This window comes from Phoxinus phoxinus, assembly GCF_949152265.1.
Source record: "Phoxinus phoxinus genome assembly, chromosome: 2".
Taxonomy (NCBI): Eukaryota; Metazoa; Chordata; class Actinopteri; order Cypriniformes; family Leuciscidae; genus Phoxinus; species Phoxinus phoxinus.
The window spans coordinates 10,039,154-10,062,062 of NC_136877.1; the positions used below are offsets into that span (position 1 = coordinate 10,039,154).

Genomic DNA, 22,909 nt, shown 5'->3' on the forward strand with positions numbered 1-22,909 from the left:
ATTCAACCACATATTAACAGAAGGGACATGAGGAGTGGACCACAACAGAAGTATAAATTTTCTCGCTTAGTAGGTCCTCTGAACAATTTTATTTATCTCTTTCCAGTACACCTTGATCATGTCACAGCTCCAGAACATATGCATCACAGTACCAATATTAGACTTACACCTATTAGAGAAACACAATTGGGAAACATTAGGAAAAAATCTTGTGGAGAGACGAACCGGTGTTATAGTAAATTAACTTTTTTTAAGTTTTGCTCGTTACTCTAAGTAAATATGAAGATACATATTCATGAAGATACATTAAACTCCCCGTAATTCATACCTTGATAGCACGCAAATATTTCTGCCCATTTTTGCTCTTGTGATTGTCAGCCTCTGCTTTTCCGCTGCAGAAGGAATCCGTTGTGAGTGTATAACATGTCTAGCCATTACTTTTAGCTAATAAAAGAAAAATACTTTAATTTTCTGATGTTAGTTTTTTACTTGTTGGGTGCATTTTACAGCCCTTCATCAACACACAGCCTACCTCAGATTTGAATAAAATCACAAATCATAAAAAAACAGAAGAACGTTATCTGTGCCTAAATTCTAGCCTAAATCTGGCCCCGGACATTCATCCCAAAAAAGTTGAGAACCTCTGGATTAACCTGTCAAAGAAATTTTAGTTCATGTGATGATGTTTGTGTAATGATTTGTAGGTAGCTCATCTTGCACGATTGGAGGATGAAGATGCAGCGAAGGTGATCTCTTGGCATATGCTTGGTGACATGGACTGTGTGGTTACTGAAACAACATCTGCTGCCAAGAAAATCTATGATGATACACAAGGACGACAACAAGTCTTACCCCTCGAGACCGTCTTCTGGAGACCAAATGACAGGTACACATGCATACATACTCAAATATCCAAATATTTCCAGTAGGGCTGAACGATTAATTGCATTTGCGATAATATCGCGATATGATGTAACACGATTTTGTAATCGCAAAAGCTGCGATTACACTGGTCACGTGACACGCGATAGTAAAGCAATCTGCACTGCAGAGGAAGCATCAACTTGGCACGCTACGCAAATAGGCCTGGCATAGACTACAGGAAAGAACAGTTTGTTTAATTTATGTGATTGTGTTATAGATTCTCTTCAACGATTCTGTATGGATTCAGATAATTTCAGAATCGAGTCTGAGCTTAGTTTTAAACAGATGCGTGATGACGCTGCGTGTGCTTTATAAACAACCGTATTCTGCTTGATTCTAATTCCTCTGTCACACACACAGTCTTTCATACAGTTCGGAAAAGGCAAAGCGAATTGGACATTCGCGGGCTTCATTGCACTTGACTAGAAGATCATATGGCACTAGATATGCGCTGTGAAATACGCGCGCTTTCCTTGATGTTACTCTAGTAGTGCGCGGTCTCGCCCACTGGTATTTTCCTTACAAATGCTCTATAAAGGCATCATATGTCTTTTGGAATGCAGTTGGCTTATTAAAAATAAAAACATGAAAACCATCGACAGAAGCTGCTTTCAATATCAAATACTCACGCCCTCTTTGTGAAGAGCGCTCTCACATGCGGCTGTGAGCAACTCTGTCTACGTGTACTTGCATCTCAAAATGCGTTTATGACGCGAAATTAATGTAAACAGTCAGTTATGTCGTAAGTTATTAAACAGACAGGACAAACCACATCTTATATTTCAAAAGAGATCTGTGCATTAGTGTATCTAAACTGAGAAGGAAAAATCACTTAATCACAGCTCTTGAATGGAAAACATTCAGACTACTCTTAAATACTGAAACACTCTTTGTTATTGATAGCTTTTATGTTTTTAAGCTATTCGTTTATATAGCCTATTTAAAATTCTTAACATGTAATTGTATTAATTTAGTTTTTTAATATGGAATTATTTTTAAAAGTAGCCTACTTATAATTACATATGTAATTAAATTAATATTTAAAGTTTTATTAATAAGATTAATTAATTAATAAAAAAAGTTGATCTGCTCATGAGGTGCCTAAAGATTCCCATCCATATTTTACAATGATTTATTGCTTGTGTTTGTTGAATAATATAAAAGATAAAGAGCTTAAAAAATAATCGCATATTAAATCGCAATCGCAATATTGGTAAAAAATAATCGCAATTAGATTATTTTCCAAAATCGTTCAGCCCTAATTTCCAGATACTTAGTGTTTTTTAGTAGGGCTGAGAAGGAATTTTAGTGCATCGACAAAAGTAATGATTATGAATGTGTTGCAAGGCGCTATAGAGCGGAAAAGAGAGTAGACGTGTATAAGAGAGGCTCCACGAAATAACCAATTTTTTAAATGAATACTTAAAAATTAATGTATTGGAAAAAACAGCTAGGAGACTGACTGAATATTTTAACAATTTATTCATAAACCTGTGTTTTTTGAGTAACTGTCGGCTGCAAAGATGAAGTTGACGATGCCGACTGGTCATCTCCACAGTATAGTTGATGTGCCTTTAGAGAGGAAGGCTCATTAAGTTAGGCATGCAGTAAGCGCAGTACTAATTTAGCTTCCACTCGGATATGTGCCTAATAATAGCACACATTTATCTAGGTTAAAGTTAACTTTGAGCGAACGGCCATGTAAAGTGGATCATGTTAGGCTACTACTTGCATGCTTCCAATGATATGCCATATTTGAGGTTGATGAATTATAGGTGAACGTTTGGTTTTCCTGCCCGTCATAATTACCATATAGACCAGCTGTGTTAATGATCTGTTTGTCAAGGACTGCGTTGCTTCACCAATTCCTGTGGAAATTCTTTTTCTGCGACTAACTGAATCGACTAACCGGCAACCCTGGTTTTGAATGATAGAAGTGATTCAGTACATATACATTACTGGTCAAAAGTTTAGAATAATAAAAAAATGCTGATTTGCTCTGAAATTTAAGCAACCAATGCTTAGGCTGGATTAACAATATCGATTTGCTTTTTGTTTGCTTTATTTCATGTGTCTTAGGCCATTGCCTCACATCAGGAATGGATCGTCTCTCTTCCATCCACTTGGAAATCCTGTGTTTGTCAAAGATCTGTTCATTTTTCCCGAGCATGTAGAAAGCTGCAATAAAGGCAAGTCATTCACACTCACTGACAACAGCATACAACTCTCCGTTCCTGCTAGATTCAGACATAAAATGGCAATTATATGCGGCTGCTGATATATGAATGAATAAAAAATAACAAAGTCAAGTTACCTTATGATTCTACAATAAAAGCAGTTTATTTCAAAGAAACATCAAATAATAAATAAAACAATAAAAAACTGCACAATTGAAGTTTTTTATTTGACTTCTTAACAGTTAATTTTTCTCTGACTATCTCTGGGATAAACCACACAAAGCAATGAAAAGCAACTGATTTTCTCACTCTAATGTTGTTCTAATGCCATATGACCTTAAATGTAATGGCAGTGAACCTTCCAGCTTAAAAATAGCATGCCATAAAATAATGTCATGCAACTAATGCTGTATATGGCAAATATTTTGAATGCGCACTATAGGGTTTGTTCAGAAACACACCGTAAAGTGTTATTTAGCAAAAATAACTCTCCTGTGTAGATTAATGTAGAGTTCATGATTGAAGAGAGCATCAAGAGCACAAAAAGTACACATGAGAAAATAAGATTAATAAACATACAACACAAGGCCTATAAATTCTCCAGAAAGTATTTGTGTACCGGTACTTATTATCTGTGTTGTGCCCCGGTTGATAGTTGACAGCCAGAATGACAGTTCACACGTGAACTAGTTATTAATAGTTGCTATAGGCTTTTTAACTCAATATATTGTTCTTGATTTACTTCTGTTAATAATTAAAATTATTTAATTCACAACTAATGTAATCATTTCAAACCTAATTCTCTTTTTTATAATAAATATTTTGGCATTTACTAGGCAACCAATGTATGGCAACTGTCATACCCCAACACCCCTGCTGCACTTCCAAAACAATTCCATCTGTTTCATTTACTAACCAAAGCCAATTTTCACTCTCATTCAGTGCTCACTGAGTATTAATCTTGAATCCTGGTTATACTGATGAAAAACAGCATGATGAATTCTTAATACAGAGAGGAAAAACAGACTTTCCAGAAAATAACCCATGATTAACAAATAACAAATTAATAGATTAATTCACATTTAAGGGAAAATAATAAGAGCATGAATGACTTGTTTGAATGGGTATTTGGAGTTTGAGAGCATGAATATGAGTTTGAGTATAAAAACATACTCTAACACCACCTGGAGAGCCCAGTTGCATTATATTTTGTGTCTTAACTTAGTTTGTATAGTTGTGCACTTTCAATTTGAAATCTTTGCAGAATACTGCCATATTAATGTGTCATGGAATGATGTAATGGAATTTTCTTATTTGCAATCTTTCTTCACAGCTAAGTGTCTTGGCATAGAGGCTATATTGGCAGTATCAAATGATCTAATGGTGTGCGCATGTGTGTGTATTGTGGATTGAACAATCATATTTGCCTCAAATATTTGGCAGCCTGTAGATGTCAGCATGCATTATTTTTAAAACTTGCAAGTATGATCAGTGCAAACATAATCAAATAGTGAAGCTATTGATGTATTCTGACTCTTTTCAGTTTTTGCAACCCTTCTTGGAGACACCATATTAATTGATGATTTGGATTCTGCAAATCACTATCGTCGGGGGGTAAGAGACTGAGTGTATGTGTTTGTGTTGAATAATATTCAAATATTTACCACAGCATGTATAAACGTGAATATTTGGTAGGTGGTTCAAAATAAGATGCAGTGCCCCACGCTCCTAACACGTCAAGGGGAGCGGATACGCAGCAACGGGAAGTTTGGTGGTCTGCAGAACAAGGCTCCATCCATCGAGAAACTTCGAGGGCAAGTCTTTGGAGCACCATTACCCAAAGCGTACGACCATACATGCCTTCAGATAGGTAACTAACATACTTTCTCTCTTGGTGCAGTGGAAGAAATTATTATACTTTTTTTACTGTACTTAGTGTTTCTCGCTCATATTAAACATAACAGTTAACCAAAACTAAAAGTTGTGTTAAAGGGATAGTTCACTTTAAAATTAAAATTCTGTCATCATTTACTCACCCTCAAGTTGTTTCAAACCTGTATTAATTTATTTCTTCTGCTGAACTCAAAGAAAGATATTTTGAAGAATGTCAGTAACCAAACAGTAGTCTGTACCCATTGACTTCCATAGTAGGACAAAAAAATACTATGGAAGTCAATGGGTACAGACTACTGTTTTGTTACTGACATTCTTCAAAATATCTTTCTTTGTGTTCAGCAGAAGAAATAAATTAATACAGGTTTGAAACAACTTGAGGGTGAGTAAATGATGACAGAATTTTAATTTTAAAGTGAACTATCCCTTTAATCGTTATTTTATTGCTTCAGTATAATGTTAGAATGCATATATTATTCTTAGGGTACTTAAGGCAAGACACTATAGGCAAAACCACTGTTTTTTCATTAACTGGTCAGTTTAGAGATTTGGGGCTATTTTGCTTCCATAATACATCTTATTTCAGACTAGTGGAAAGAAAACATCCAAAATGCATATTTAAAGGAATAGATCACTTAAAAATGAAAATTCTGTCATCATTTACTCGAAGTAGTTGAAGTTATTTGAAACCAGTATGGATTTCTTTCTTCTGCTGAACACAAAAGAAGATATTTTGAAGAATGTCTGTAACCAAACAATTGATAGACCCCATTGACTTCCATAGTATTTTTTTGTTTCCTACTATGGACGTCAATGGGGTACATCAACTTTCTGGTTACTGACGTTCTTCAAAATATCTTCCTTTGTGTTCAGCAGAAGAAAGAAATTCATACAGGTTTGAAACAACTTGAGGTTTAGTAAATGATAACAGAATTTTCATTTATAAGTGTACTATTCCTTTGTGTTTATTTTCTTAAACTTTATCTACAGTATTTCTGACTGATTTCAATTATAATACATATCTTTTAAAGGCTTTTTTCTCAATATTAGATTTTTTTTTTCTGCACTGAACCAGAAATATCCACTTCAGTAACACTTACATGCGCTAAAATTTCCATAATTGATAAAGGTTGATAAAGAGAGATATTCAAAATCCCCTCTGAAAACCTTTATCTCTAATTACAAGAAAATTAAAATAATTATTCGATGTTCAGATTTCAGGTCTGGAAATATATGTAAATTGGTGCATATTTTATTAAATGATGCATATTTTGCACATTTAAACATAACATTTTAGAAAATCATAATACCATATTCACCTGTGGTGTCTTGTCATAAAAAATGCTTATGTGAGAGAAAAAAGTCTCCTTATAAATGGATGAAAACTGTATGTAATCTCTGTCTCTTATATTTGAATGTTCATTTACAGAGTTATTACAGCAGTACAGTGGTGCAATGCAGAAGGCCTCTGATGTCGAATCCGATTATAAAAATCATTTTCAGAACCTGCAGAGTCCTCAGATGAAACAGAAACGACAAGAGCTCAAGGAGCAAGAGGAAGAGTTAAGAGAACTTGAGCAAACCCTTGGTATGTGTTTTAACCTTTGTAGATTGTTATTTCTCATGCACAGCATGCTTGTAATGTAGTACTGTATACTTCAGTATTGAGTTTACATGAAGAAACTATAGCCTTAGTACAACAGTCTATGTTATATGATATAATCTAATTCAGGGTTAAGAAAAAGTCTGTTTATTGTCAAGTTTATTGGCCGATATCACAGTGATCTGGAAGGGGATCTCAACATTAGCCCAGACCCTTAACTGTATGTGGCTGGATGGACATTTCTACTTTTGTTGACTAGATAAGGCTGCAACATGCCAACATTTAAAAACAAATGAATGGATCTGAATACTTTACTGAATGCAAAACCAGACTTTTGATTATTTGCTTTTGTTTTGTCATTGTGTGGTATAGAATAGATTAAAAGTGTGAAAAATGTGGTGTTCACGTGTATTTTAGCATACGGCTGCAACATCAAAATGTGAAAAAAAATAGTGGGGTCTGAATACTTTCTGAATGCAATGTATTTGCAAGTGTGTGAACTTTCAGCTAATTTGATGCTTTTTGTGCCTTAGCAATGGCAATACATATTCCTTCAAATGGGGATAGGAATGATTCCTTTAACTTCTACGTACTCAATAATTTCTATAATTGGTGAATTCTGACAAATGTTGACTGAAATGTGTATGCGTGTGTGTTTGCAGCCAGAACTCCTGAAAAAAGAGTGAAACGAAGCCTTGAGCCTGAAACATCCTCAGTTCCTCCTAAACGGGCCCGTCGCAAACCTTGCAAGCTGGGTAAATCAATGGTCATCTGAAATGTTTGCTCTATCATTCCTGTTTCACACATGATGTGTTTGCAGAAGCTGCACGCTCATTGTGCTTTTAAATAAGATGCGTTTGCAGTGTGCAGTTGATTCACGGCTTCTATATGTTTCTATATAATACGGGTACTTAGCCTGATGACACCACAACCCAGTCCTGGAAGTGGCAGGGGAATGGAAGAAAGACACAACAAGTAATTCAGTGATTCAATTAGGCTGTGTTTATTCTCTTTGTAAAATGTACCACAGATATTTTGTTTCACAACGAAGCAAAGCTATTTACAATTCAAAAAGTCCTGTAGATTCAACATTGTTTTATGGTAGTTGGTAGTAAATAGTATAGTAGGTTGGTATAAGTCTTAGACCATGTGGTTTTGCCTGGACACTCGCCCTACAGGGGAGCTGCAAATGTGCAAAAGCATCTTTCGCACATCATACGGTAGGCTTCTTTGCATCCCCTAAACCAACATTTCTCACATGTGGTAGGACTCTTCCTCTTTCTTTCTTTCATCTCATCCAGCCACTTTTGGTTCTCAGAAGGATTTAGGATGTAGTTGTGATTATAGGATGCATACTCCAGTGACCACAGAGACAGCATTCAGTACTCAACAGCACTCTCCATCTGGTTGGTTGAATGCCAAAGGTCCACTCGACAACTATCTTTGCCCAAGACAGTCTATGATCAAAAATGTAATCTCTATTGTGGAATTTAAATATATATATATATATATATTGATAAACCAGTGGACATGAGAACGACTCAGGAGGATGTGGAACCAGAATTATGCCATTTAAGTTGACCATACAGTCCCCTTACTGTTGTACAGAAGTATGCAACCCCAACACCAGAAGGTCAAATATCTTCAACTCCCACACCACCTCTGGGCACATCCATTCCTCCATTATCTGCACAAATAGCAGATACCCCCATCAAACATCCCAGAGCGCCATCACTAATGTCTAAAGGTTGACAGAGACCGAAAACGAGAAGAGTTATATCACCAAGTCCAGCTGAAAAAACGCTACTATAACCCACGCCACAACCGCAGCTCAACCACGTGTGCCGTGACAGGACATGGGATTTACTATTTTGCCCTCAGTTTAGTGCTTAAAGTTAACAGGCTTAGGAACCAGAACTGGGCACACATTTATATCCTCAGCTACCTTTCAGATCTGGGGTTAGCGGATGCAAATCAGCAACATCAAGCCACACGTACCCAGCCCCCATAAACAAGAGGATTTCTAGCATTCCACCCCATCACCTCCTCCCATGAAGTCCAGAGCAATCATCCTCACCATCTAACACCTCCTCTAACTACATCCTACCATCAGCATGGATCAGAACAGGATTCCTCTCCTGTGCACCGCTAATTACTATAGTTTTACATGGTTCTATAACCTGAATTAATTAACAATAAATTAATAGCATCTATTTTATATATTTTTTTATGTAAATATGTGCTACATACTTTCCTCTCAAAAACTAAATAAAAACACCACAAAAATGTCAGCGGTGAGAAAATGGCAGTTAAGAAAGCATCTGATTATAGTGATGTGGATATCAAGTCATGTCACATTTATTTATATAGCACTTTATACAAAAAAAATTGTTTTGAAAAAAATTCCCTGCAGCTTTACAGTGTTAAACATGGAAAAAAAACAATGTCAATATCACTTTCCATAAGAATTTCAGCTTAATTGTCTACTACAATGCGTGTTCATGTTCAGTGTGTTCATGTTTTTACTTGTCTAAACTTGACCTTGACTGAACAGAAGAAATTAACCAGAGATTTCCACGTCAAAGAAGGCGGAGCTTCAGAGCCACACCTACCTATTACGTTATTACCATGGACAAATTGTAGTTTGAAGGTGTTTACCAGCCAAACTTTTCCGCAAAGTTTGCTTTGTCAAGCTGTTTCTAACTCCAACCGAATTTCGTTTTAGCCCAATTGACCTTTGGCTAAGCCCCGCCCCCCTTAGTTACTGTTGCTACCTCCGACAACTTCATATGCGCTCTGGTTTGGCATCAACATGGCTTATGCTGTGACAGCTCTTCCTGCTGAAATTTTATCAAACTTTTATAAAGCAGCAAATAAAGTGTCCGATAGAAGTAGGCAAAAGTGTCTGCAGTGTGCGTTTGAAGGCTTTATTCAAGACATACGGTGAAACGCGAGCAACAACAAGGCATCCAAATACAGGCAAAAGCATAACGGTCACAGTCAAACAATGAGCCACCGAATATCCTAATCGAGACGGAGGCTGTGACTAACAATATCAGGAGAAACACTGTCATGCAGAGCTGGGTAGGTCTCTATTCACTTCTATAATCGTTATTATTTACAAAGCAAACGGACTACGCGAGTATAAAGCTGTATTTATTAGCAGCGTGTGCTAGCGTATCAACAATTAGGGCAGAGAACCGAAATCATGACCTAAACCAGCATAAAACTGTCTAACTAGTATAACTTCACAGTAAGGTTAAAAGCTAAATGTATCTTAGAGCACAAAAGTGTGCTTGTTGATCCTTGAGGGGTTTCGCTGACTGAGAGGACGTCCACACAGTTTAATCCAAAGACGACACTTGTCAGTATTTAACTTCGGTTTTGGGAAGGGGAAAAAACGGACACCCCCTTCCAACCTCTCTGGGAAACGCGTATCTGTGTTACAAATGCCCCAGGCACAACGTTTAACCATATTTTTTATAAAACGACGACGTAATAGCCTGCCGAGACCAAAAATATGAGCCTCCTGCGTTGAAGTCAATGGAGCGCCGTGAAAAAGTGTCGGAGCCTCTGTCGGAGCTCGTTCTTGGCTGCGCTGTGATTGGTCAATCTACATTCTAGGGCGTGGCTTAGCCAAAGGCGAATTTTGTTCGAAATTGTCACAACAGTTCTTCAATTTTGCTTACGGACATCGGTATATATATATCAGTATAAGTATATATGTTGTTTGCTTTTTTGTGTGCCATGAAACAATTTTATTTTGTTGCAGTTCTTTTTATTGATTCAGAAGCCGCATATTAGTTACCCACTGCAAACGCATCTTGTGTGAAAGCACAGCTTCCGTACCGCATATGTACTGCAAATTAATTCTGTGAAATGTGCGTAATAGTTTTTTTTTTCTGTCTTGTCTGTTGCTTTTTCACTGAAGTTAATAGTATGTTGTTGTTTTCCCCCCGCAGATTCATGATGCAACGAGCTGACAGCTGAAGCAATGCTTTTTGAATTTATCAATTTTTGAATATCAAAGATTGTTTTGTGTTCTTTGTAAATCCTTTTTTTTTTTACTTTACACTCTTTACACATTGTTTTAAATTCCAGGATTTAAGAAGAAAGCAAAAAAAAAAAAAAGTTAATATATTTTGTATCGTTCTTTGAGAAATAAAAAAGGTTTTTCAGTAACATCAGGTCCTGTCATCTTTTTTTATTCAACAAACCTTCCAGCAATCACACTTTAACTAAAGCCATCTTTTTTCTGTGACTGTAAAGCCTTTTTGCACACACACGAATAGTGTACACATTTCAATGCATGCTCTATTTAATGTCTATAGAGTGTTACAGTGATGATGAGTTCTTATAGGCCAACCCTGAAGTTAGCATTACGGTGGTTCCCTTGGGGGGGGAAACTATAGGATTTTTTATTGGCTTTTTTTATTATTTATTAAATATATACATGCACGTGTGTGTATTTATATATAGAAAATAATTATCCACAGTACACATACATATATTATGGAAACACAAACTTTTATTTTGGATGCGATTAATCTAGAGTAATCTTTGCCCATCACACATATATATATATATATAGCCTATATGGGGGGCCAAACTTATCAACACGTCAGCAAATTTACTTATTTGTCTACTTATAACAGTTTTTCAATTAATATCATATGTCTGCTAAATAATTCTTTAAAATGTTTGATAGAGTAACCTAATCTCCGTGTCGTGTCAGCAACCCAAATATCAACTATTTTCACGGCTAATTCAGTGCAGTTTTTAATTTAGTCATTTTTTGTCTAGGGCTTCCTGAGAGATATGCCTACGTTTTAAAGAAATGGTATAAACAAAATAACCACGTAAAAAGCAGCGTCTAATAAGTATACTTTGTACATTTTATTGGGAGAACAGGAATGAAGTTGGGAACCTGATACCGCGCTTTGCAGCATCCAGTAGAAAGCTGCGCGCGCTCTGCGGGGCGGGAGCTCGAGCGAACTCGCAGCACTGTCACATTTCACTGCCATCATTCTGTCAAGAAACTTTAAAAACATTTTTAGTTGAGCTTATTTTAAATACTCGAATAAGGTGGATGCTGACTCTGGTTGAGTGATTTGAAATGAAGTGCGTCCTTGGGTGTTACGTGCACTTCTGTGCAGGGGTTATTATTAGTCTTATTACCTTTCCTTTGGCGCACGGGACTCCGTCGAGGTATAGTCTGTTCCAGGGCAGTGCTTATTCCAGCTCTGTTTCAAGACAACGAAACAAGTAAGTAACCTTCTGTTCTGGAGCTGGCATTAGGGGAAAAAAACCTATAGTTATCTCAGATTTTGAGAATAAATGGGCCAATATGGGATTCAAACTTTATAGGATAGGATCTGCATGCAATTTATATGCAACTGAACTTGATTGTAAATGTCAGCATATGTATGCAAAAATATGTAATTAATTGATAAATGCAGGAACAAATGAGTACATTATTACCATTTTTTTTAACTAGCAAGATTAACGAACTAGAAATCGCATGCCTCTGGAGAACTAGTAAGAAACTTGTATCGTAATACACTACTGTACATTTCCTAATTAATGTGAAACATGCAGGACAAATGATTAGAACATAAAAAATAAAAAAAATCAATGCCAAAAAATTGTAACCTATGCAGTGATTTATTGATTTAGAGGAGACCTAGTTGTAAGTAACATAGGGAGTGTTGTAGGCTACTTGTAACACCACCAAATCAGGATTACTGACTTCCTCACAGATTCCATATGAATGCGTGTCAATGCTATAAATAGGCACATGCAGATTTTAAGAAAAAAAAATATTTTTTTTGTACCAACACTACATTTTGTTTACTTAAACTTTTGCGGATAAAATAATTTAACTTATATTAGATTACATTGTAGTTTATCAGGCAAAATATGCTGCCTTTTAACCTGCTAATTTCCACACATTATGCTAATATGGCTAGCTAAACACTGGTTGATAGGGGTGGTGTTTAACACATCTTTAAAAAAGTGTTACAACCATCCCCTTATAAATAACTAAGAACAGTTTCTTATATAAATAATTTTACAGAATGCAAAGTCAGTGGAAAAGAAATATACAGTAGAGAGGTGTTTTATTAACAAAAACTGATGAGCTTTCAAAGAAGGGCAGGTCAGTCAGATCTGCTGCAAAGACAAAGTTGAAAGCCAGTTGTGAGGATTCCACAAAAACTTTTTGTGTTGTCTGTATGGAGCCATTTGGCAACTCAAAGCCAAAGGAAGTGTGGGTAAACGTGCCTTGTCTCTGGGCCCACCCAGCCTGCACTCCAGGGTTAACAACATTCATTTTTCACCATTGATTGAGAATATTCACACACTCACACACAAACTCACACACATATTGACAGTGTTTTTCAGTCGAGCCGAGTGTTCATTGAGCATGCAGTAAATACTCTTAAGGAAGTTTGTTCTAGTAGACTAAATTACACACACATGCACACACCTGAGTCAAACACGTGTATTTGAGCTGTGGTCAATCACAGAAAGAAAGGCATTGTTTTGGATTGTTTTAATAAACCTGTTTTTGAAGGATGTTGCTTAATTGTTACTACTTACCTCGATCGTGGGGTAGATTGTTGTAACAACGGCACACCATAAATGTGATATTCTTGCAGAGGTTTGAATTGGTGATTTGTGGGTGTTTTGTATAAAAGTTTAAGCACTCTAGCTCAAAATCCGTGAGTTACGTATGCTGAAGCAAAAAGTGTTACCCCGGTTTCCCCTATTCCTTCTTCAGTCTTGCTTCAATTATGATTTTCACTTGACTTCTGTTCCAAATTATTAGTAATGTCTTCTAAAGGATGTTGTAATGGGGTGCTACCCAGCTAATAAAATATGGTCTAAGAACATTCTGTTAACATTCCCATTAAGCTAAGAAGTTTTTTCTGAATGCCCCCTGAACGTTCAAAACGTCCAGTTTTTTAAAGCTTTTTTTCTTGGTTCTACAAACATTAAATGAGCATTACGTTGTATCATTGTGCGAACATTATGGGAATGTTACTTTTTGAATGTTCTCTGAATGTAACGAGTATGTTCTGCAGCATTTTTTAAAAGTTAGACGAATATCCAACTTTAAAAAAAAGTGGAACAATGTCATTTTTTGCCTTACGTTTTATAACCTATATTAAAAACCAGATAACTTTGAACAAATGTGTTAGTGTTTATTCATTACTTTAAGAGAAACATTTGCCAGAAATTTCTGAGAATGTTCTCGGTTAGCTGGGTATTTTCTTGGGTGTACAGTATTTGTTTTGATTGCTCTTTACTCTTTTGCAGAAACTGGTGTGCATTTGTAGTGCATAAAAACGTGACATGCACTGTGCTGGAGGCGAGCGAAAACATCTTGGAGCCGCGGCTCCTGCCCTGTCCGCCGCATCATCCTGACTGCACGCGAGGGCTGATGTAAGTGTCTCTGGAGAGCGTGCAGTAGGCGGGGGGTTTGCATAGACACTTTTATTGCTGGAAGTGACCAGAGATCAGATTAGATGAGATCAGAATGGATTGAAGTGGAATTGCTCCTAGTTAAATTGGACCCATCGACTGGCAGGTCATTACCGTTTTATCAGTATCCAAATTATTTATGACCGCTGAAGTGCTAGGGGCCGCACTAAACAGTTTTAGCTTTTGTACATTTTCCAGAGAACCTTTAAGAAATGTTGCAGTTAGAATGTCCCGCATGTTCATGCACATCTTGCTTTTAAAGCTGCACTCCAGATGTGTGTCACTGTTGGAGTAAATCATAATAAGTGAAGTACGTAATTCTGCACTTTGTTTATATTTGCATGGCTCATGAAAAAAAAGGAATGCCTCCTTTTGCGGACAGAGCGGTTAGACAGCGAATTAGTACGATTTTTCAAATCTCACCGGACTAATGTTGTCACTTTGCTCTCTCTGAAACATGCTGCACACATTCGGGAGATGTGCTACTTAGCAGTCGGTCGTAGTAACATGTGGTAGACAAATGTCAAGTGTGAAGTTTTTGTTTTTGTTTGTTTAAATATTTTCTCCATCCCCAGTTTAATGTGCAGGGACAACTATAATGAGTAAAGACATATAGTTCTGCTGATAACCATACATTTTTATAAACTAAGTTAGGTCAGGTTAAATGTCATTTTGTTGAAAAATCGATATTAAAACGTTTAAAAAATGATTAAAATCTGTACACTCAAGTGTATTCAAGGTGTAAGGAAAATGTCATTACTAGATCATTACACCATAAGGCGCGAAATGTCTTGAAAATGGTATAAAGGTTTTTCAAAACAATATGAAACTAAGATGACCCTTGTGAAGAAGTACTACTTAGCACACTTTTAAAAAGAGTACTTATTAAGGAATTAATATACTTTCAAACAATATACGTAAGTGTGAACTGAATGTTATGTTTTCAGACACTTAATTGCATGTTAATAGTAATTAAATTAAAATATTTTATAGTTAAAATTTATATTAAATGCCATTAGCTGAACACCCACTTAAAGGAGAACTCCGGTCAATTTTAACATTGAGCTAATTTTTTTGTAAATTTGGAGTGCTGTCAATACAAAGAACAACGACAAAAATCGGTGTTGTCTACACTGTGTTTGTCATGATTAGTGTTCCCTGTCTTGTCTATTAGTTTTCCCAGGTGTCTCTTATTTTTCCCACGCCCCCTTGTTATCCTGTTTAGCTCGTTTGTCTCTGATTATTTAAGACCTGTGTTTCTGTCCTGTCCTTGTGAGTTCTTGTTTAATGTTTAACGTTGATGTTGGTTGTTCTCGTTCCCGAGTCCCGTTATCCTGTTTTCTAGTGTGTTAATAAAACGTGTGCTGCATCTGGATCCTGCCTCTTCTCTGCTTCAGCCGCACCGGCGTTACAGAAGAACTCACCGCAACGTGATCCAGCAGCCATGCCTTCCTGGAATCCAGACGTGCAGATTCTCCGTCTCCATCAGGAGAATCGCTCCATAGAGGAGTACGTCGCGGAGTTCATGAGACTTGCGCCTCTCGCGCAAATGAGCACCCAGTGCTTGAAGATATTCTTCCACGGGGGATTATCAGACCCACTTCGGTCACAGATGCCCGGACCTGATCCTTCCGTGACTCTGATCCAGTATGTCGAGTGGGCTCTTTCTATGAGCGGTTCGTCGTCCGCAGTGGGCTTAGCGGAGGAGGTACGGGTGCTTCACGTGGGCTACATTCAACCGGTGCTTCTCACGTGCTCGGCCAAGCCTACGCCGCGGGAGGTTCCCACCGAGTCCGCGCTGCACGTCAGCCCAGCCGAACCCGCGCTGCACGTCAGCCCAGCCGAACCCGCGCTGCACGTCAGCCCAGCCGAACCCGCGCTGCACGTCAACCCAGCCGAGACCGCGCTCGACGGACCAGAGCTTTACGTCAGTCTCGACGAACCCAGTGAGCCGACTGAGTCAAGTGCATCCTGTGAGTCTACTGAGTCAAGTGCATCCTGTGAGTCTACTGAGTCAAGTGCATCCTGTGAGTCTACTGAGTCAAGTGCATCCTGTGAGTCTACTGAGTCAAGTGCATCCTGTGAGTCTACTGAGTCAAGTGCATCCTGTGAGTCTACTGAGTCAAGTGCATCCTGTGAGTCTACTGAGTCAAGTGCATCCTGTGAGTCTACTGAGTCAAGTGCATCCTGTGAGTCTACTGAGTCAAGTGCATCCTGTGAGTCTACTGAGTCAAGTGCATCCTGTGAGTCTACTGAGTCAAGTGCATCCTGTGAGTCTACTGAGTCAAGTGCATCCTGTGAGTCTACTGAGTCAAGTGCATCCTGTGAGTCTACGGAGTCAAGTGCATCCTGTGAGTCTACGGAGTCAAGTGCATCCTGTGAGTCTACTGAGTCTACTGCATCCTGTGTTTCTACTGAGTCTACTGCATCCTGTAATGAATCAAGCCCAGTGAAGCGCCGTCGCAGGAGGAGGAGGAGGACTCGTTGGGCTCGCCAGGCTCCGGAGGGCGTTCCCAGGCGCCTCGCCCTGCCGGCCCCGCCTCTGCGCCTCGCCCTGCCGGCCCCGCCTCTGCGCCTCGCCCTGCCGGCCCCGCCTCTGCGCCTCGCCCTGCCGGCCCCGCCTCTGCGCCTCGCCCTGCCGGCCCCGCCTCTGCGCCTCGCCCTGCCGGCCCCGCCTCTGCGCCTCGCCCTGTCGGCCCCGCCTCTGCGCCTCGCCCTGCCGGCCCCGCCTCTGCGCCTCGCCCTGCCGGCCCCGCCTCTGCGCCTCGCCCTGCCGGCCCCGCCTCTGCGCCTCGCCCTGCCGGCCCCGCCTCTGCGCCTCGCCCTGCCGGCCCCGCCTCTGCGCCTCGCCCTGCCGGCCCCACCTCTGCGTCTTGCCTTACCTGCGCATCTCGGGCTTCGGGAGCCTTTTCCGGTGGCGGTTCCCAGCCTGGAGGTCTTGGATTTCCCCAAGTATTTTTTGGGGGGGGGCAGGAGGTGCCCTGTGAGGGCCATGAAGGATGCTTCGCCCTGGAGGGCCATGAAGGATGCTTCGCCCTGGCCGCCGTCACGTCATGCTCCGCCCTGGCCGCCGTCACGTCGTGCTCCGCCCTGGCCGCCGTCACGTCTTGCTCCGCCCTGGCCGCCGTCACGTCATGCTCCGCCCTGGCCGCCGTCACGTCTTGCTCCGCCCTGGCCGCCGTCACGTCTTGCTCCGCCCTGGCCGCCGTCACGTCATGCTCCGCCCTGGCCGCCGTCACGTCATGCTCCGCCCTGGCCGCCGTCACGTCATGCTCCGCCCTGGCCGCCGTCACGTCATGCTCCGCCCTGGCCGCCGTCACGTCATGCTCCGCCCTGGCCGCCGTCACGTCATGCTCCGCCCTGGTCTCCCACGCTCCATGGCCCAGGCCCGCCTTGCCTGTGTCCTGGTCCCGTTCCCCTGCACGGGCCTGGCCCTCCGTCCCTCCCCCAGGATCGCTTTCGCTCTGCCCCCCGCCTGGTTCGTGTTTGGAGCGTCTGGAAGCCGCTCCTTTGTGGGGGGGCTATGTCATGATTAGTGTTCCCTGTCTTGTCTATTAGTTTTCCCAGGTGTCTCTTATTTTTCCCACGCCCCCTTGTTATCCTGTTTAGCTCGTTTGTCTCTGATTATTTAAGACCTGTGTTTCTGTCCTGTCCTTGTGAGTTCTTGTTTAATGTTTAACGTTGATGTTGGTTGTTCTCGTTCCCGAGTCCCGTTATCCTGTTTTCTAGTGTGTTAATAAAACGTGTGCTGCATCTGGATCCTGCCTCTTCTCTGCTTCAGCCGCACCGGCGTTACAGTGTTATCCTCTTTTTAAAATTTGCACCCTGTTGACTTCAATGGGGCAAGTTTTAAACCTGCTTTTATCCTCTTAACATCCTTGATGTGTCATTACAAGTGCCCAGCCATGTTGAGTGATTCCTTCAGAGTGAACACGGTGAATCTGACTGCAGTAGATGTGAAAGATATGAATAAAAATGATGTTATTTCAGCCAGCGCACATACCTGTATTTAGTTCCTGTTTTCGGTCGAAGTCCAAAGTAGTCGATTGTCGAGTTCACGCGCGTGATCATAGGTAACTAAACCTATGCGCGTGAACTCGACAATCGACTACTTTGGACTTCGACCGAAAACAGGATGTAAATACAGGTATGTGCGCTGGCTGAAATAACATCATTTTTATTCATATCTTTCACAGGTTTAAAGTCTTTAGGATAGGACTAGTGTCCCTCAATGTGGTATTATGAAAATAATGAGCAAAAGGTGCCCAGTTGGTATATGTTCAAAGTGTGCATCTGTGAATGCTTTTTGGCTAATGTTCCCCACAACACTTGTGCAGTGGGAGAGATTTGTTTTATGTTAATGTAGTTACAGAAAAGTGGCTAGGAATCTGAGGCCATAACATTGTATTACATGTACCTGTGAAAGGCATACTTTTAGTTCATAGTTCAAATTGAATTGTATTTTAACATCACAATTCATAACTGTATTTCTAGGTATCATACTCCCCTGAGACCCATGTACAAAATAGGCTACAAACAAGTGACTGAACTGGAATGGAGGTGTTGCCCAGGATATCAAGGTCATGACTGTACAGAGCTGAAAGTTACCCCAGAGAAACCCAAAGTTGTTGAGGAACCACGTCCAGATGCCCCTCCCGCCAACAGTCAACAACAAAGTATACTGGGTACGTATTTTTAATTACTTTGGATTTGGAATAAATGAAATGAGCAATATCTAAAGCTGCAGTTCATAACTTTTGGCACTGTAGCGGTTAATAAACAGAACTGCATGTCTTGCGAAAGAGCATTGTAGTCCGAGCTACTTCTCTCTGTTTATGTCTATGACGATGCTGGTACTGGGCTACTCCACAGTGGGACAACCCATCCCAGTCTAAAACAGTCCCAATGTTTATATTATATTCTGTTTATAAACCGCATAATACATGTAGATTAAAGCTGCAGTCCGTTTAAACACTTCTTATAGGTGTACCATTGTGATTCAGAACAGAGCCGTCGCCAGAACATATTGAATGGGGGGGCATACTTTTTCATGATCTAAAAAATAGAAAGTCACCAAAACAATAACATCACGTATTTAGTCTGATATAACTGAAATAGACCAAATTCTATATTAAAACAACACCAAAACACAAAATATTAAGTTTGAAGGGTGAACCAACACCATGAGGATATGCGCTCCCCATTTAAAAACATTTACTAGGCTATATGCAGGATTTGGCATGGCAAAAAGCTAGCAAAGAGCGCTCAGTTTCTCTCACAATTGTGACTTTATAACACGCAAATGTGACTGTATCACGCGACTCTGACTTTATACCTTGCCATTTTGAGTCTATATCACGCAATTCGGAGGAAAATTACCTTTTTTTTTAAGTGGAAAGTGAAACAGTAGGCTATTTTTAGAAGGCAAATAAATATGAAAATTCGACAAGCCAGGGGAAGGTAAGCCTTGCGCAGAGCCTTACACACGGTCCGACAATTTTCGATGAATATTTCTGAAGACAATGTGTTATTTAAAGTTACAGAGATTAGTGCTCCTGTGAGCTAAATGCTGCTGAAGACGTTTCGTTATGGAATACGTGAATACTTTTTTGCTCTCAATAGTAAGTTTGCTGAATGACCATATGATTAGGGGGGCACATTGTGTCATCTGGGGGGGCACTGACCTCTAATGCCCCCCCTTGGCGACGGGCCTGATTCAGGATTTGACAAAAACACGGTTTGGTATGTAGATTCATGATGTACTCGCTTATATAAATTTAGTAAATTTGTAATACAAAAAAAGTTACGGACTGCAGCTTTAATCTACATTAGTACACTCATAAAAATTAATTCAGGTGACCAATTACCACAACTTCAATTAATCCAATTAAGCTATTTAATTAGACCTTTTTAGTTTTTTTTTTAACTAAACGTTATTTTGATGAGTTCTGTTGACATAATAATGTTGATTATTACATAGGGTTGGGTATCATTTGAATAATAATGATTTTGATTCTGCTTATCGATTTCTATTCTTGTTGATTTATAATTCGATTATAAATTAAAAATAACTTGGATATCATTCACATTTTATTCTAAGTCATACTGCAAAACATTTCATTGTAGCTGAATACCATGAAACAAAAATCAACAGGCTAAACAACACTTACACAAGGAACTTTTGCCTGGTTTAAAAATACAATAGCAAAAACACCTAGCCTAACTAATATGATTTTTTAAATCATTTTAAAAAACAAACATCCAAAAAAAAATTGAGACAAGTAAACACTCAGTATCGTTAAAATATTGTATCATGGGACCCCAGGTGATTTCCACCCCTAAAACCGTGCATGTCATTTTGATTTGTTCTAGGACCAGAAGTGTTCTCTGAGACACATCCATGGTCTCAACCTGGGCAGATAGAGCATCACAACACTCAACTGGGAGGTTATGGAGATCGCCAACACGAAAGTCGCAGAGTTCAGGTATTAGAAGAAGAGGTGGAGCGTCTTTCTCAGACAGTACTAGACCTGCAAGCTATGACGTCAGCCAATGCAAACTTACGGTTAGATTTAGAGGAAGATGTTACCAAATTCATTCTAAACACGCTGGGGAATTTGCAACAGCCACAGGATGTCAAGGCGGGTGAAATTGAGACCATTGTGTTGCCATCAGACCTTCGTTTATCATCAGATACTGATGAACTGCAAAACCACATTACCCAGCTCTCCAACACAATCAGTTCCAATACTGATAGTATCCAAGATCTGCAGATTAGGATCCAGAACATTGATGGACAGATGCACCGACTAACAGAATCAGCCAGTACTGGACCACTTCAACCCTCCTCAACCGCTGCAACCAATGAGTGTCCATGTCAGGCATACATCAATGAGAAGCTTTCTGCCCTTCGTGAGGAGCTTCTTCAAGGAATGGACATCAAAATAGCAGACATGAAGAATGCATGTGACTACAAAGTGCTGTCTGTTCAGGAGCAGTGTGAGGAACAAGAAACCTCTTACTTGAGCTTGGCTGAGCTCCTTGATTCTAAAGAGACTGAACTCCGCAAAGAGATCCAAGACTTGCGTCTCCAACTTCCCATTGAAAAAGACCCAGGGGTGGACGGTCATGAGGTCCAGAATCTCAAGGACACCCAGCAGATATTGAAAGATGCCATTAGGCAGCAGAATGCCACCCTTGCACAGATTGATGCACAAGGGCATATTCTGGAGGCAAGAGTTAGTCTTGCGGAAAAGAGTGCAGAGGTACATTGCCTCTATCTTGAGGAGAAACTAAGAAGGGAAAGACTTAAGGAAAAGGAAGATCAAAGCAAAGCCTTGGAAGAGAAAATAAATGCTGTTCAACATGAAAACAGCACTTCACAGCTACTGACCACAGTTTTAGGTCATGATCAACGCCTAGACGTCTTGGAGAAGCATACACAGCAACTGCAGGACAAGGTTGGCTCTCTTGCACAGCAGATTAAGACCGATATCTCTGTACCAGACCTCAATCAATCCACAACTTTTGAAATTCTGCTGCAACGGGTGGAAAATCTTGACATGGATTTTGGGCGAAGCCAAGAACAAGTGAGGACAATGAATGGCTTGCTTAATGGTCTTGATGGACGGGTGGGTGGCATTGAAGGCATTTGCGGACGGTTTGAGCCAATGTCTGATAGTCTCAAACGAATTAAAGACGGACTGAACAAACACGTTACCGGCTTGTGGACTTGCGTCCGTCAACTGAACAATACAGTTCTAACACATACAAGGGACATCAACGTGTTTAAAGCAAATTCACACCTTTCAAAAGACAGGCAGGATGGGATCACTGATGCACCTACAGGTAAGCAATGCTCCTCTGGGGACAACATTTATATTTAAACACTATATTATTACATTTATACATTTGGCAGATGATTTTGTCGAAAAGTCCCTTACATTGCATTTAAGGTACACATTTGATCAGCTCTTGCTTTCCCTGGGAATTGAACCCATGACCTTGACATTGCTAGCGCCATGCTCTGCTTAATGAGCTACAGGAAGAAAATTACACAATTTTAACTTTGCAGACTAGTTTATCCAAAGATGTAGTAGTTGCATGGGCAATTATGCTTGAAGGAGTTTCAGGATCCTATTTCTATTGAAAAATTGGAGTGTGTTTATTTAAAATGAGAAAAAGACATCAGTAGAGACTTGAGATTGTCCTTCTCCACCATAATATGCAAGACCGAAGGGCTGAACAACTAGTTTACATGATCAATTCAGATGCAGTAGTTCACAAGACAAGTTAACGTAGACCATGTAAAAAAAATATTGAAAAAGGCTGCTGTGAAAAAAAGAAAGTTCTTAATGAAATGGACAGTACAAAAAGCCACACAAAGCACATTTTTGAAACCACAACTGACAAAAGATGGAAATCCTAAAACTGTAAGTCTTCAGTCGTGGAGAAAAGCAAAGACAGTGGTGAGATGCAACAGACAGACACAGCAGTGTCAAGTCAGAAGTCATTCTCCTACTTGTGTGATCAAGTCAAAGGTTAAGGAAGTATTAGAAATGGATGTGAATTTAACCATTAAAAATTAAACCAACCATTTTTTTATTTTAAACGAAGAGAGGACTGTTTTTGTTTTGATGTACCATTTTCCATCATCTATTCTACACCATTCCTAATTATTAATGTTAGTACTCACTTTTTCAGGTAAATCTTTCTTGCTTGTTGATAACTGATCACTTGATAAATGATAACTTAAAAAAAAAAAAAAGCATTTTTGATCATTCTAACTGTCCCTTGATTATAAATATTGATTTGGTATTTCAGAGCT

The 22,909-nt window shown here is 39.6% G+C and overlaps 2 protein-coding genes across 3 annotated transcripts in view; both read left to right on the top strand.

The window, feature by feature from the left end:
- The window catches only part of smchd1 (structural maintenance of chromosomes flexible hinge domain containing 1), a 60,430-nt gene extending 49,647 nt beyond the window's left edge, over window positions 1-10,783 (top strand). For both annotated transcript variants that reach the window (XM_079590976.1, XM_079590975.1), the window contains 7 exons: window positions 705-886; window positions 3,004-3,113; window positions 4,645-4,715; window positions 4,797-4,971; window positions 6,424-6,582; window positions 7,260-7,352; window positions 10,560-10,783. In XM_079590976.1, the coding sequence (XP_079447102.1) occupies window positions 705-886; window positions 3,004-3,113; window positions 4,645-4,715; window positions 4,797-4,971; window positions 6,424-6,582; window positions 7,260-7,352; window positions 10,560-10,567 (798 nt within the window). In that variant the 3' untranslated portion in view covers window positions 10,568-10,783. The remainder of the gene's footprint in view (window positions 1-704; window positions 887-3,003; window positions 3,114-4,644; window positions 4,716-4,796; window positions 4,972-6,423; window positions 6,583-7,259; window positions 7,353-10,559) is intronic.
- Window positions 10,784-11,570: 787 nt separating this feature from the next.
- Window positions 11,571-22,909, top strand: part of emilin2b (elastin microfibril interfacer 2b) — a 21,068-nt gene continuing 9,729 nt past the window's right edge. The window contains exons 1-4 of the mRNA XM_079599380.1: window positions 11,571-11,862; window positions 13,918-14,043; window positions 18,577-18,767; window positions 20,455-21,930. Coding sequence (XP_079455506.1) covers window positions 11,714-11,862; window positions 13,918-14,043; window positions 18,577-18,767; window positions 20,455-21,930 — 1,942 coding nt within the window. The 5' untranslated portion in view covers window positions 11,571-11,713. The remainder of the gene's footprint in view (window positions 11,863-13,917; window positions 14,044-18,576; window positions 18,768-20,454; window positions 21,931-22,909) is intronic.